A 17,171-nucleotide genomic window follows, 5' to 3' on the forward strand; every position below is an offset into this window, starting at 1 on the left:
TTTTAATCCTTGTATTGTAAAGAACAGCCTTTCTGTAACTCCCTGATAAATTAGTGGTGTTTTCATGACTGAAAATAATCGAAAATCCATCAAAGGATGGATAAAAAATGATAGTCGATTGTAAAAAATACACATCTTGAGCTGAATCTGACTGTTGTTGTTTTAGTATAACACACATGAATGATGTAGACTAACCAATAAATTTGAAGAAGATTCACAAACAAACATGCGCTCAACGGGGTAAAGCTCTCTGTATTGTAAAATATTGTTTATTACAATTCCAGTGTCTTTCTTGCAAGAATGCATGTCATTGCATGACGGTTAAAAACACAATAATTAGAAAAAAACTGGGGGAAAACCCTTAAAATTGGTGAATAGATTGAGAACATATATATTGTACTCGATAATCATTCACAACATGTTTCCCAATAATCGCCAGTGGATTTGGTTTCTGATCCCCCACACTACTTCATGCTACTATTAACATAACAGGAACCCTGAATTTTGGCTTGCTGAGCTATTCCATTAGATCAAACCTCATTTCACCAACATATGCCATGATTATCTATTCTGCATCAGTTACCTATACTTGGTGTTGCACAATGTTGCACATGAGACCTGCGTCAGCACCGATCAGTGCAATCCATGCTTGTCGTATAAGGGGGCTAACAGGATCAAGTGGTCGAGCTTCCTGACATAGTTCATGCATCCCAATTGTGTAGAAAGAGATCACGATGTAAATTACTGTGTCCAGGCTTTATGATTTACAGGAAGCTATCCTATAACAGGAAATTTTCCTATGTGTTAAGATGCATACAGACAAACAACCCCCCAAAAAAACTCACAAACATAAAGCACTATGAAATCAATCTGGTTCTGTCTGTTTTTGGCCCAGTGTTGCAGTCAGCAATACACTTACTACATCCCAACAATCAAAACAGCCCCAGACAAACCAGTGAATGTTGTAATGAACAACAGATCACACCTGGATCAGGGTACCTGACATTCTTCATGTCAGTATGATTGACAACTTAACCCTCTGAGTTACCTCTGACAACAAAAATCAGATTCTAAGGGTCAAATCTAACCTAAAATATCAATGTAATTTGTATCATACTAATTGTATGAATATAGGCTCTGATATGTGTTTCAAAACAAACTTGTTTGTTGTTTTGGCCTCTTTGGTTTTATTATGCTCTCTGACAACTAACAAGAATCAGTCACACACCTCAAAGTAAAACGTGCTGAAGGTTGTTAGTCTTATGCAAACCATCTAGGCAAAACATGGTTAAATAAAGAATTTTGAAACGTCAATGATTCATATTTAAAAGACATGATAATATATTCTTGTTTTCAAGATGAGTGTTTTGAAAATTGAGACGTGTCTGCTGTCTGAGTACTTCTACTACCTTGGCAGCTGTGCAGTGGGTAATGAGAGGCATGTATAATGCTGGCCATCAGCTGACCGCAGGGTCAACTCATCTGGCACAAGCCACAACCTCACACCAAAGAAACTCAAGCCTGCTCTGACTGACCAATGATGCATTTGATACATGCTGTCATATTGGATATATAGCACACACTATCCATCCTTGAATTCACATATACACCTTTCCACTAATAACAGCTCTGACTATTCATATCAGAAACAATAAGTACACATTTTAAAATAAGTGAGGTCAGCTTTAATCTACTGTACAGTCTCATACTCTGTCTACTAGCTCACAAAGCGGCCTTAGAAACAAGAAAATATTCCCCTGCCAAAACCTTCCCTTCAATCCGAAAGGAACACAATGTTTATGTCAAACTTTATTTCATATAAACTACTTTAACTTTTACATGGCATCAAGTTCATTTCTGTGCATCATCTTCTTTAATCAAGCAAATTACAAACAGGAAAAGTAACTTCTCAAGTCCGACACTAATAATACCTTTAGAAAAAGTTAGAATATTTGGGGCCTAGTGAAGTAAATATGGTCGCCATCGTAAGTACACAGTGTTCACGATGGTTTTTCAAAGTAACAGGACATTGGGTTCTGTAAGTTTCAGATGTCTGTCTGATCCACTGAAAATTCACAGGACCCACTGAATGAAGGCAAACAAACATTTCATATTTGACATTTCTTATAGTTGGCATTGAAATTATTAACACTATATGATAACAAACATAAGATTTCTAAACAACAACACAAGTGTCACTTGCACAAATAACAACTTCACACACAGACATTGTGAAATATTCAGTCAGACACTGGGGCTGGTGGGTTGGTGATTTCTGTCTGACAACTGGTGAATCTGCCAAATTTGTCAGAGGGTCAAACGCTATTCGTGAACACTGAGTACATGTTGTAAATTTGGGGAAACTTTTCACAATTATATAAAATGTACTTGATTGCTAGGGCATTATGGTGCTATACCTAATGTCCGAGTGTTGGTGCATTCTTGTGTCTTGTGGCAAAGAACACGTGTTGTCAGACAGACACCATAACAGTCAGATACTTGATGACAAAAACAGCATGTATCACATGTCACTATTCACATCCCAACAGTTGTTTGCACTAGCTAGCTAGCTGTGAAGATCAAGGTGACATATTTCTCTTATTGAAACATTTGTCTTTCACCACGCCTCTGAACTAAAACAGTGTGTGCTGGAATGTAAGGTGTTGTTGACAACTTGTCAGGGCACCTAGAGTGACATATGTTTGATGTCATTGAGACTGAGCTCTTCTTTATACACAACTCAACTTTAGATAAGGACACTGGTAGTTTTTCAAAGATTACCAAACACGAAAGAAGCGCATGTGGAACATGTTCTCCTGTTTGTTATACCGGAATTACACTGTTATAAGACAACATATCCCAGCAGTCAGCCTCACTCAGATCACACCCGGACCTAATATCAAGAAGAAGGGTCATTAGGGTAGCCTAAGTGGTTAAAGCGTTCGTTCGCTCGTTACACTGAAGACACAGGTTCAATTCCTCACATGGGTACAAAATGTGAAGCCCATTTCTGGAATCACCCGCAACGATATTGCTGGAATACTGTTAAACGAGGTAAACCAAAACTCACTCACGCAATATTGAGAAGCATATTCCAAATCAGATGAACTGATGAAGTGTCCAGCAGCACTGACTGTGTCAAGTTTTACTCCTTGTCATACTCTAAGAAAAGAAATAAATGTTACCTCGAAATTTCTTTGGTGGGTTGTTGAGATCGCCTGCATCTGGTTGCACCACACATCTGTCATCAACCAAGCTGAAACACAGGACAGGCAAATAAATCAAAACACACAAGAATTAATTTGGAAGAAAATCTCATCTTAATGTAGCTGAGACAATTTGATGGAAGACAATGGTGCCCACTCATGCTAATTCCCCTTTGGACAACCTAACAAGAACCTGTAAGTTGAGACAAAAGGGAGATTAACAACTAACAACAACTCTCTGAAATGAACATAATTTGCAGCATTATACTCATGTTTACAAAGTAAAATATCATGAAATGGATCCCTGAGACTTTCTTCTCTAGTTTTGCCACATTTTCTCGACTTCCTTTGATATATCTGCTTCAAGGTTTGTCTGACATACAAGTCAACGGAATACATTTCAATATGCTTCTCTGGGTCCTGAGCCACAAAGCGTTCGTAAGGTTATGACATGTCCATGTTGTATAGTATACCATAGGCTTACGAATGGCATGATGTAGTGCTATGAATGTGTTGTGGATTGTTACCTTGGTTCATAAAAATATCTATTTGCCTTGCTGGTGTCTGAAAACGATGTAATATAACGGAATGTTAGTAAGCCAAGGTCTCGTATCTAACATCCATAGGCCATATAAAGTTCAAAGAATCAAATTGCAGAGACTGACATGCAAATGTAATCAAGCGTGTGACTCACAAAGAAGCACAGAAGTGCCCTAACTTGGAACTGAAGTGAACCAGTGAGCGAAAAAGCGTGTTCATACATCTGAAAAAGATGCAGGTTATTTCAAAGTGTGTCCAGTGTTCACATGTTTCACGTGTTTGTCAGCTGTGTGTTCCACTTTATGTGCACATTGTAAGTTTATTTATCACTCCATACAATCATGTCTACAAAACCCGCCTCAGGGACAAAATTAGCAGGATCGAGGGTCCTGGAGCTAGAATAATTCTGTTTAAATGGTCCCTGAAGTATATCAAGTTCTGAATATTGACTACTGGTGTTGCGCTATGCATGGTTGCAATCAGACAAGACCAATGCTTTACTACTCAGATTTACTATACAGACAGGAGTTATGTATGCAACAGGATGAGTTGCTAAACAGTAACAGCTCATAGATAGATCAGAGCAATCAATAACTCTTTTCTATGTCAATATTTATTAGAAGTAACTTAGAGTAAAAATACCAAAAAAGAAAAAAAACAACACATTCTTTACATCATTGTTGAGTGACATGAGATGACATATTTTCATATGGATTAAACACAAAACAATAAATAATTTGTTTCCAGTGTCTGTAAGAATATTGAAACAGTCCTTTCGGACAGGTTCATTACCTATCATTGAATGTATAGAATATAGCCTTTAATCAGTATCCAATTCTTTCATAAAACTCTTGTTAATCATCATGAAAATTTGGGTTAGCTTTCATCTGCAACAACCATGCAAAAAGTGGCTGCACCTGCTGTATGTGGCCACTCAGGAAATCATGTGGTTGAATATTGAATACTCCATGTCAGTCACAAGATTGTCTGGTCAAGACTCGATTATTTGATATATTACATTACAAAGACCAGCATTAAACAACAAACTAAAGTTAAGGTATTATGACAACTTTTGCAATGTGAAGAATCATTCCACACTTTTCAGCAATATTCAACATCTATATAGGAATGGATGAATGGAGACTACGGCCTACTGTCTGACAACAAAGACAGAAATGGAGACTATGGCCTACTGTCTGACAACAAATGCAGCAATGGAGACTATGGCCTACTGTCTGTCAACAAAGACAGAAATGGAGACTATGGCCTACTGTCTGACAACAAAGGCAGCAATGGAGACTATGGCCTACGGTCTGACAACAAAGACAGAAATGGGGACTATGGCCTACTGTCTGACAACAAAGACAGCAATGGAGACTATGGCCTACTGTCTGACAACAAAGGCAGCAATGGAGACTATGGCCTACTGTCTGTCAACAAAGACAGAAATGGAGACTATGGCCTACTGTCTGACAACAAAGGCAGCAATGGAGACTATGGCCTACTGTCTGACAACGAAGGCAGCAGATTAGTCTTGGAACTTAGGAGTTTCTGTGTAACAAATTGGATAGAAAGTGATATATTTCACTGTGTTCAGAAAAAACTTCATTTCAAGACATCATACATGCATGATTGTCCAGCTTTAGACTGTCAATGGGTCAATATTTAAATGCATCACAGGTCACATGTCATCACTTCACTGATGAAATCAGTTGCGCATTACACTGAAGAGTAAGGTGTCTATTAGCGACATAGCAACTGTACTAGACGGTGGCTGTGGTCTTCTGGTGTTAATGCAGTCTGTTGACACGTTTGGGAAGAAGCCATTGTTATCCTGATGTAAGGAGTCAGATCATAAAATAGTGAGTGAGTGAGTTTAGTTTTACGTCACTTTTAGCAATATTCCCGCAATATCATGGCAGGGGGCACCAGAAATGGACTTCACACACTGCAGTTTGTACCCATGTGGGAAATCGAACCTGAGCCTTCAACGTGACTAGCAAACACTTCGACCACTAGGCTACCCCACCACCACACATTTTAAAATAACATAAGTACTACATCTCAGTACGCCTTTCACACTAGATGAACTTTGTCCTGCCAGAGGAACTGTGCCGATTTCTATCAGATTTGCTGAGCAACACAGTTCACTAATCTCCTTGTTGCGATCTACTCCCGTGTGTCGAACGAAAAACTAAGTGTGGTCAGACAGATCATGTTGGGGAGCTTTTCCACTTCATGTCTTCTTCTATGGGAGCCCTAAATGTTTAACTTCTAACACTGTTGTTTGAGGACTTTCAGACTTAATTTTCAGCAATGTCAGAGCTTTAAGTAATACATGAAAAAGAGTGGTATTTGTGCATCTACTGATTAACACTTTTCTCAACACAGGAACAATACACATTATGATAGTGATGAAGTCTGGACCAGACAATCCAGTGACTGGGACCATGCACATTGATATGTAATGGGGATATGATGACTTCATCATCCGAGACAGCAAGCCTGACCATCTGACCGTGACTCGACTCTTACCAACAGCATGACTTGTTAAAGACAATTCTAACATGAAAGGGTGGTGGAGCCTTGTGGTTAAACATGTTAAAGGGTTGACTCGTCATGCTGAAAGACCCAGGTTTGAATCCCCCACATGGTTACATATGGGTATGTGAAGCCCATTTCTGGTGTTTCCCACCATGATGTTGCTGGAATATTGCTAAAATCGTTGTAAAACCAGTAAATGTGGCATGAAACTTGACTCAGCAAAGATCACAGTAAAAGACTTCAGTATTCCCCTTAAAAACCTACTCAAAATGTCATGAATATCTAATAAAAGCCTTGTGAATGTGTTGTGAACTTGTGAAAGTCTTACTGTGAATGTGTGGGGAGAGAGAGAGAGAGAGAGAGAGAGAGCAATATCCAACTAGGAATTACCAGAAATGAACTTGAGAGAGAGAGAGAGAGAGCAATATCCAACTAGGAATTACCAGAAATGAACTTTACAGAAAGAGTCCAGAATGTCTTGTGAATGTCTTGTGAAAGTCTTCTGAATGTCAGCCTTACCCAGAAGCATGGTCATGAAATGACACATGTCACAGACAGACTTTCTACAAGGACAGGTGGCCATTAGCACTAGCCATGGCAACAGAAGTCATTGTTAAGCAATGGGCAGTAGTCTGTTCAACCCTGCTGGTACAGCCATACCATGGAACAGTGTGGTGGGATAATGTGAAGAAAGTGGTATCTATAAACAGGAAGAGGTAATGAAAATAGGTATTTAGTAGGTAGATATAAGATATTTATACAGTCGTGCCCCGTTTATCCGGACATTTGTGTTTTTATTGAAATTGTCTGGATAGGCGAATTTTCGTATATCTGAATCACGGGCCATATGTACAAAGAAACGTACAAAGAAACAAACATAGTAGGCATCTGACACAATCTTTATTGATTACGGTACATATAAACAAGTATCAGTGCATACAATGTCTCATACCTGTTCATGCAGTTATGCTTGCTTAAAGAAATCAATCACAGCCTTTTGCACTGGCTGTATAGAAAAGCGATAGGACTTTCGTCAGTCAGGTCGTCACTGCTGACATTCACAAGATCAGCAGCAGCAGCAGTCACAGTTGCAACTTGTGCACAGGATTGTAGTGCATCGCGAAGTTCTGACAAGACCATGTCTACTTGTAGGTCCTCATTTCATTGGATAATATCCACATGACGAAAGCAGTAAGCAACTGCCTTTTCAGTCACAGCTGTCCAGGCTTGCTTGATCATCCTGATTAATTAATTATAGTGACCAACAAACTGACACCCCTCGAAATTCACTCAATGTCACCTTGCTACTCAGAGGTAATTAATCTTCTCATGCTTCAAAGACTGCTGACTTCTTTGTTACGGCTCGTGAAGCCCTCGGTAATCGTATGTGTAAACATACAGGTGCTCAACCATCCGGATATACGAGACAAAAATGCACATAATTTAGTGTTTTGTATGTGAAAATGACCGTACGGTTACGGAAACCAGATTTACGGATAGGTGAGTAATTTCACAACGTTGTGAATTTGTTTTAAGGAATTTTCGTTCGGAAGGCAAGTTTTTCAGATATCTGAGGTTTGGATAAATGGGGCACGACTGTATAGCGCACATATCCACGCACTAGTGCATGCTCTGGTAATTTTCCCTCGATCACTGACAATCTCAACAGCACATCGTATTTCAATCTCAACTCCCTGGGGAGTATACAACTCTAGCTGCCACTAAGTGGATCGAGTTTATTGTGACTCTCTCATTCTAACGAGGTACCCAATTGACAGCTGGGTGGACAGGGACACATAGTCACAGCACTTTGTCCAAGTTTACTGCATGTTGCTGTACCCGCAACTAGGTGTATGCAGGTGTTGATGTGGCCACCATTTGGTCATATACCAACGGATTCATGGGGTTTTTTAAGTGCACAGGGTTGTGTACCATACACTAGGGGTTGTAACAACACTGAAATAGTCTGCACACAAAGTTGACTCCAAGGTTTTTACACTCGGTCACAGGTGGGCTCGATCCCGAAACCTCAACCTCGCTGGATCACTAGCCTTACACATCTTCAGCGTTTTATCACATGTGTTGCTGTCAGTGCTGTTCAGGACGACTAAGAACCAGGAGATATTGTTTCGTCAATATTTGTCTGACATAATGGCATTTTTATGAAGTAACGCCCAGTCAGCCCGGTCATCAGCTAGTCTAAAGAATCACCTGCCAGACTGACAGTACTCCTGGTGCTCCATGTTGATGGACATATCATATGGTGCATGTGCACTGGCAGCCTTAGACAATGGCAGGCTGGGAATAAATGAAACATTCTGATATTCTGTGGTTGTAGCTATAGGCCCCCTGGGATGTAGAAAATTACAAAAGAGGCACCATAAAAACTCAACACACTGTGTAGGTTTTGATGGTTCACTCTTCGCGAACAGTTAGCAAATACTTCTGTGTTTCACGAACAGCACTTTCCTTTCAACATTACACTCACCTCTCCCCCTCTGCCAAATTTTTATTGCCAATTTACATCGATCTCAGAAATGGTAAAAATGAAACCAAAAACCATGGAAATCCACAGATTCGCAGAAAATTCTTATGTCTGTGATATATAAAATGCATTAGTGATTGTGAAAAAACAAATATACAAAGTTTACTTCCCTTGAAACAAAGCAGTCGTGATACCAAACCCAGTGAGAGCTGTTAGGTGTGCACTCATGGGTAACGACGCCTTGTCATTAGCCACTAGTTCATTTGCCAATACGTTTAGTCTGCTCTTTGTTTATGGCTTATAAGCCCGAGAGGTGTTAATTTCTAATTGCGTGTGGTCAGTGATTGACGCTGTGCAGTGTATATTGTCATTAGCAGACAGGCAGGCAGACATATGGGTGCAAGTAAACCAGAAATTGAGTTAAGTCTTTGAAGGGCATATAGAAGTGGAATACATAAGAATGAAGATTTTATGGATATCAGCTTCTTCATATGAGAACACAACATTTCGGAGTTAATGCTTACTCAGGTGATGAAGGAGTAAGCATTAACTCCGAAACGTTGTGTTCTCATATAAAGAAGTTGATATCCATAAAATCTTCATTCCTAGAAATTGAGTTTCCTCTGTGACAGTCTGCTTATCTCAATCAACATGTTTTTTTATGTAAAGAGTACATAATTTACTTGTTTGTGTATACAACCAAGATTAGGCTACTGTTCACAACTTCATACTCCGGGCAGGCATACTGTTTCAAGCTACATGAACCTATTCACTGCACATGTGTTACATGTGTTATGAGCACAGTGCAGCAAAGCTATTGAAACCACTTTTTCCCACAGCGCTGGGGGAAAATTAGTGAATATTTTGAACTCCAATTTTTGTTCGTCACGTTTTTTTTCAACATTATGAGTTGAATTGGCATTTTTCATATTTGTTTTGGTAAGTACACACTGAAAGGTATCAGAATCTGCAAAATTGTGTTTTACGGTGTATGTGACATTTAATACTCATCTAGTTCTAGAGTCCAACATACGGACCAAAGTAACTGCATATAGCGGTCCTTGTTCTAAGCAAGTCTGCATAATCATGATAATGACAGCTGGGAGAAACATTTCAGGATAACTGAACAAGAATCTACAGGAATCAGTTTGTTGAATGTCACTTGGTCAAGCTGACTATTCATTGAGGTACAACTAGTTGATCAAATCATAGCATAAGGTGCTGTCATCCAACATGAAACAGTTCTAATTCCAATTTCAACCTACTTCTGAGGCACCGATAATAAATAAAGCCTGTTTTTTATCTATCTTGCCTTTCATCCTATTCTGTGACAAAACAAAACAGAAACTGTATCTGTGTGACCTATTCTGTGACTATTATTGCTGTTAATCACTGTCATATATCACTCAGTATAAACACATCTGGAAGATGAGGAGACATTTTGTCTGAATATCATGTATATATCCAACCCTGGTATATCACATATATCCAACCCTGGCACATCAACGATGACTCACATGTGAGTGCATCAGAGTTGGACGTAAAGTCCAATGTTCCATTTATATCTTGGCATGTCTGTTGATGCAGGCAGACAAGGAAAGTCCCAAAGTATAATAATAAAGATGTGTCAATTATCACTGAGGGACATGCTTAAAGCATATCATTGCATACAGTCAAACCCCATTTATCCGCACATTTTGGCTACACATTAAAAAATTCTGTTAACTGGATCAAACAAGCAAACTATGGAAATTAAGTGAAAGCAAATAGTGATTAGTTTTATGTTGCATGGAGCCAATAGTTGGGGTCGATGTATAAGTGTTATATATAGTACACTTACATAGTAGTTAACCATGGTCCTACATACATTTTCATTACTGATGAGACGTTCTCACACTCGCCAAATCCTAATTAACAATTGAAGTGACATACGTCCCCCTTGTCTTGCTAGGTAATTAATCAGTTCACACCAAACGCCTTCCCAGAGATAAATAAAAAATAAACACACTTAGTTGCGCGGTAAACGTACTGACATGACACATACATGCAAGTGTGCACAAATCTTTCCGTCTGGATGATAACACGATCATTTTTCAATGGAAATCTACAGGAATGGTTTCAAAATTCTCCATCCAGGTGTTGAAGCACGGGGTCCGGTTCAGCGAGAACAATTACTGAAAGCAAGATACATTTCGCATAACAATCGTCCAGAAGGCAGGGGTTCCAGATATGTGGGGTCCAAGTCCGAGTAAATGGGGTTTCAATATCATGGAGGGGGACGCAAGAAATGAGATTCACACAGTGTACCAATGTGGGAATGGAACTCAGGTCTTCTGTGTGATGAGCAAACGCTTCAACCACTAGGCCACCCAACCCACATATACAGAAAGCTGCAGACAGCCCTAAACATGTTGTGGGTCTCCAACATTTACCACTTACCATTAACCCACCGACAAACCCAGATTTGATCCAAAATCAGGAGGTTCTGGTCTGCTATAGTGAAGACACTCTGTACAATGAATTTGCCTTATCTGCCTTTACCATTGAGTCTAGCAAAATGTCCCCTGGTACAGGTTACCTATTTCTCCATACAATAGAATATACTGAAGGTAAAGCTAGTCATTACACTCCAAAGCTGGAGACACAGACTTTATAGTCTGCAGGCCCTCAATGAAGTCTACAGGCCTATTTTGTTCAAGTCAAACCAATAAAAACAAAATATACTACATCGTACACTTTCACACTTTCTACAAACTTACTTAATGAACCCTATGGCGCAGAGAGACAGTTTTATTTGTTAAAGACTGGAGTTGACAAAGTGCTGAAATACCAAGAAGAAAAACTGTTAGCTATGGTAAATGAATTCTCATGGATGATTCCCGAATGTTATTAAAGAAAAATTAGAAGTAAGGAAAGATTCCAGTTGAATAAGCTGACTTGGAAATTTCAACTATAAATTGTATATTTATATACTTATCCTATCCTATCCTGCCTGTCAATCATCCTGCACGTGCAATCTGTGATACGGGGAAGGAAGGGTGGGCATCCATTGCATGAGATAGGATAAGGATATAAATATATAATTTATAGTTAATATTTCCAAATTTTTAAACTTATCCTATCTCACATTATGCATTATCCCACAGTTGGCTGGAGGGCCGCAGATTACCCTCTGATACACTGCACAGAAGAGGACGCATTCCACAAGGAGGCTAAGAGTAGCTACTCCGTACTTAGGTTGCTTCCGAAACCCCTTAACTTACACGGCACAAAAACTCTAGGGAGTGAGCGTTCCGGAGTAAATGTGGTTGCAGCCGCAACTTCTGCTAAGCAAAAGGACACAGTTTGGTAAGGAATTAACGCTGCCACCCCACGATTTATCAGGAGACCCCAGTGATCTGGCACGTTCCTGCTTCGAAACTACCCCCTACAGACACATTTTGGACGGTGGTGAAAGGAGGAGTAGCCCGGATGCTCAACTAGTTTAACGTTCGGTACCGATCTCCCTACTTACCACTGTGAGAAAGGACCCAGGAGTGAACGCTTCAAAAACCGTTAGGTAATCGGAATTCAATGCTTCACTGACGTGATTGCTCGGAGAGTAGAGGTCAATAAGCAGAGTGTCGATCATCTCTGCACGTCTATCCAGCCATGGGTATGACAGTACACCATGCCCTAGTTCCCTTGGTGAGAACAATCTAGCCCATCTGAACAAAGGACATAAGATATGGATAACATCGATATCTTAATATTATGTACATAGCAAGACCGAGAACGTGGAGATGCTTATCTGAGTGGACGGGTCGACGACACCTGCTGTGGACCGAAATGATGAAGGCCTTCGACGTCCGTGACTGACACATCCCCCCGTAGATAATGAGCGGCAAACACAGTATCTGACTTCCAAAAGCAATCTTCCATAGTGGCTTGCAGTGAACAGTTCCAGTGGAGCACCATGGTGGAAAAGCATGCACGTGTCTCATGAGGCTTAGCAGACGAAGGTGGTGGCAACTTCCAAAGGCGAACACTCGCAGGATCGTGGATCTCAACCAGAAAGCCAACATTATACGCGATACTTCTGCTTTGGAAGCCATCGAAAGTGGGATGAAGAGTCTCTTGTGTACTCTGCGGCGGTCCTTAGAGGCGGCTAAATATATCTTCAATGCCCGAAGTGGGCACAAGGATAAATCTTCAGTGTCCTCTGGACCCAGGATAGATGACAGCGGAGGGATACTGAAGGTACTATCCGGCTGTCCCGGTAACCGGTTCTTAGCAAGGAAATCCCACCTTAAGACTAGGAACACCCTAGCAAGTCAAGACCTTCAAAGCGTACCCGAGAAACATCCAACGCATGTAACTTGAATATACGCGCAGCTGTAGCCAAGGCCAGAATGAAGAAGGTCTTGAAAGTGACATGCTCAAAATCTTTCCCAGTCAACATGGTCAATGGTTCATATTCATTCAATGTAAGATGAGCCAAGAAAAAGGCAAATCCCAAGCCGGTGCTTGAAACTTCCGTGATTGATCCACCAATTACACGATCTCAACAGAGATTGCAGCTCAGGGACAGTAGAGAACTTACTCCCAACGGCGCTGCAATAACTGTGTTAAGTGCGTCTAAAAAGGTAAATAATGTGGCACCCTCCAACTTCCTAGTAGACCGTAGGTGTTGAAGATACCTTGCAACAATCTGTGGCGATGCTGTCATGGGAGACATAATGCCTTTCCCTCTGCAATACGACTCGAAATTCTTCCACTTGTCATCATAAAGTGACCTCGTGGATGTACGATGCACTGTTGTGATGGCAGTAGCGACACCTTTAGAATAACCCTTGGTCGTTAATGACCGATGCAAATGCGCCAAACGTGCAGATGGATCATTAGTGGAGATCAGTGTAGAAGATCGGAGTGTGGATGCACCAGTAGATCTGACCGAACAGGAAGTGGCACTGGATCTGGATTGGCTAGCTCTCGAAGATCTACGCACCAACTCCTTGTCGACTAAAAGGGCGCGACCAAAAGTAGTGTCATCTGCCGTGTTGATCGTAACTTGAGAAATACATGTGGAAGAAGCGCTGGCAGAAATGTGTAAGCGTTGAGACCGTCTCACAGAATTGCGAGGACGTCTAGTTCCCAGGATCCTGAATCGCAAACACAAACAGCAGCAGTTGATGACTGAATCTGCTGGTCTATACTTGGCTCCGTCAACGGGAGGCAAACAGCCCTGATGACCTCTGGATGCAGCTTCCATTCCGCTGGGGACAGACGCTTTGGACGTGACAGAGAGTACGCGATGACATTCTTTGCCCTGGAATGTGATTGGCTCGAGCCGCTATGCTTAATGAGTCTACCAGGTTGAAAAACTGTTGAGTCCATCTTAGACCCCGTCGATGCCATCCGGTTGATGTACCAAATGATCGCTGCATTGTCCGACCTTATCATGAGAAGCAAACCTCTTAGTTACTCTCGCCAGTGAGTGATTGCCAAAATTACTGCCCTAAGTTCCAAGACTCAATACTGCATCACAATAGACGCCGGACGCAATGAAGGTTGTGGTTGTGATAAGACCACCATACATGGTGGCAACAACGATTCGCTCACATTCTGTGAGGCCTCCGAATTACTAGGACAAAACAATCCTCTCAAATTCTCACTCAGGTATGAGTCCATTCTCATTCAAAAAAGCTTCATCTGCTGATTTCGAAGATGACCGTTTTGCAACTAATTTGTGTCGTTCTTTCCTTGGCTTTCTATTACACTGACTGCACCGATCCACTTCTTAGATACCATCTCTTTAGATCCACCCATGTTTATTCACAATTCCAACTTATATCTGACAGACTGACAGAGACAACACACATTCACACTGTGGTGCGACAAGAAAGAGAATGACAAATAGAGGACGTCACGTGATCAGCTTCGCCAGCAGGTTGATTGACAGGCATCTATTGCAGGGGCAGAGGTCGGGTGGTCAGAGGCCAAGAAGATTTGATTCAACTCAGCTGACAGCACGTTTCCACACTGGGTCAAAAAGAGGAAGAGAGATGCATAACGTGAGATAGGATAAGTTTAAAAATAGATGATTTACCAAAGGCCACAAGCTCCTGCCAATATTTAGAACTGCAGGCCCAATTCAGTAATAATAGGTGCTGGGCCTCCAGGCCGCGGAGGTTATTTTGAAAGCTGCTCAGTACGTCTGACTTTCCATACATCCTACTTCAGCACATTTCAACATGCAAAAGTCCAGACTAATCAAATGTCTATTTGCTTTGTAAGCATATTTAGTGAGCGACTTTGTTTTACCTGCTGTTAGCAATATTCAGCTATATGATAACCAGGGACACCAGAACTGGCCTTCACCCACTGCACCCATGTGGGGGTAAGCACATTCAGGATTGTGTAATACAAGCTAACATATTAATAATAAAGTCTGATGGAAAGTACAGTAATTGATAAATCTGGCACAGACTATTACACTTCTGTGATTGTCAATAATGTCCCTGGCAATGGACAAGGTGCTACTGCAGTCTTTCATGCCTAAATTACATGACTGGAAAAGACATCACACTGTTGAGATAATGAAGTGACCAACAGTATATTGACAGTAATTAACAAGGCCTTGGATCTCAGTCTGAATGGTGCTTAAAGAGATTCCCATGTTGGTACTTAGCCTCCTGACAATCAATAACTCCCACCAGTGTGTCCTAGACAAAAAGCCATAATTAACCAACAGATCCATTTGTTGGCCAAGTCTCACTGGAACCAACAGACTGTCATCACGTCATTCAAGACAGAGATAACATATAGATTTCACCTTATTTATTCAAAGCAAGGTTCATGCCATTGTGTTCACTGATATCACCTTAATCCTTGCTGTCAACTTAGAGTTAGGGAGATGCCTTTTTTCTCACGTCTGTGGGTTCTGCAGTTAATCTTAACACCTAAATTTTACAACACAGATTCAGGATTATGGATAGTATATCAAACCAGGGTCATTCTTGTTAACTCAACTGCTCATTCAACTGGAAAACACTGCATCATCGTAGACTATCTCTGCTAGCATTACCTACAGGTAAACTCTGAAAATGCTTTTTCACTATCAAATGACTTTACCAATTTCTCTTGACTTGTTTGCTGTACCTTGTCCTCTGGAGACACATAACTATTTATATACACTGCTCAGCTAAGTAAAGATGACCCATTTTTCATAAAACAGAACATCCATCATGCTGATCTCATCAAAATGCTGTGATTATTATATGAAAATATGACGGTCATCTAATGAAACCTAAGTGCAAAATAATTAGGATCCTTTCACTCCTTTTGAGTAGAACACAGAATCATACATTCAGCTGTGGACCAAGAGAAATGGACCACCAGAGATGTCCTTAGAGACTCACAGACATGGACCAACAGATGTGAACTCACAGACATGAATCAACAGACATGGACCCAAAGGTATGGGCCAACAGACATGGACCCAAAGGCATGGGCCGACAGACATGGACCCACAGGTACACCAGTGGTTTCTGAATCTGCTAACCGTGACTAGTGAGGCAGGAGGTAGGGTCACCACACTGAAACTCCAACAGGTTCGGATGAAAGCAATTACGGACAGTTCAGCCCAGGCATATGTTGTACATACCGTAAACAGAACCATGGACATGAAGGAACTACATGCTCTGTGGAACTACAGTGGAGATGTGTCTGTGGACGATCCTGACAACAAAGATTCAAACATGGCAGGTTTAAGTATATCCTTCAGGTGCACCACAGAGACAAAGGTAAATACCATGGAATTAATCTAGTTCTACATCATGATGTATATGTCTTCTTTATAGCAAGCCAATGATTTCAGACTGCCATATTGGAAGCTGTGCTTTTGTCGCTAAATGAGCAAATTTTACAACAATGAATGAGTGAATGAGTTTAGTTTCAGGCCACTTCTAGCAATGTTCCAACAATATCACAGCAAGGGACACCAGAGAAACGGGATTCACACATTGTACCCATGTGGGGAATCAAACCTGGGTCTTCAGATTGACAAAAGAATTTCAGACCAACTTAATATCTATTTTTACAAATTTGCTGATCGCATTTTTTTCAAGCAAAAATTACAATTAATTTTTCCATCAAAAAAAACCCAAAATTTCAAATAGTAATGTTTTTCACAGGCAAGAATGTACAGTTGAAAGAACTTTGCTTTTTGTTGTTTTTGGCCCCATATTTTCTTCATAAACTGCCAAAAGTAAAACACTTTTAGTATTTAGAAGGAATATTACTTTGGTGATTTTATTTTTGTGTCTTTGAATGTTGAAAAAAGTTTCTTCTCTACAGCTCAAACATCTATTACCAACCTTGATGTATGGTTATCACAAGCGCCCACCTATTCCCAG

At 40.6% G+C, this 17,171-nt stretch overlaps 1 protein-coding gene across 4 annotated transcripts in view; it reads right to left on the reverse strand.

The window, feature by feature from the left end:
- LOC137296532 (inositol 1,4,5-trisphosphate-gated calcium channel ITPR1-like) overlaps window positions 1–17,171 on the reverse strand; it is a 158,682-nt gene that overhangs the window by 135,266 nt on the left and 6,245 nt on the right. For all 4 annotated transcript variants that reach the window (XM_067828336.1, XM_067828335.1, XM_067828332.1 and 1 more), the window contains exon 2: window positions 3,186–3,256. In XM_067828336.1, the coding sequence (XP_067684437.1) occupies window positions 3,186–3,256 (71 nt within the window). The remainder of the gene's footprint in view (window positions 1–3,185; window positions 3,257–17,171) is intronic.

This window comes from Haliotis asinina, chromosome 9, assembly GCF_037392515.1.
Source record: "Haliotis asinina isolate JCU_RB_2024 chromosome 9, JCU_Hal_asi_v2, whole genome shotgun sequence".
NCBI lineage: Eukaryota > Metazoa > Mollusca > Gastropoda > Lepetellida > Haliotidae > Haliotis > Haliotis asinina.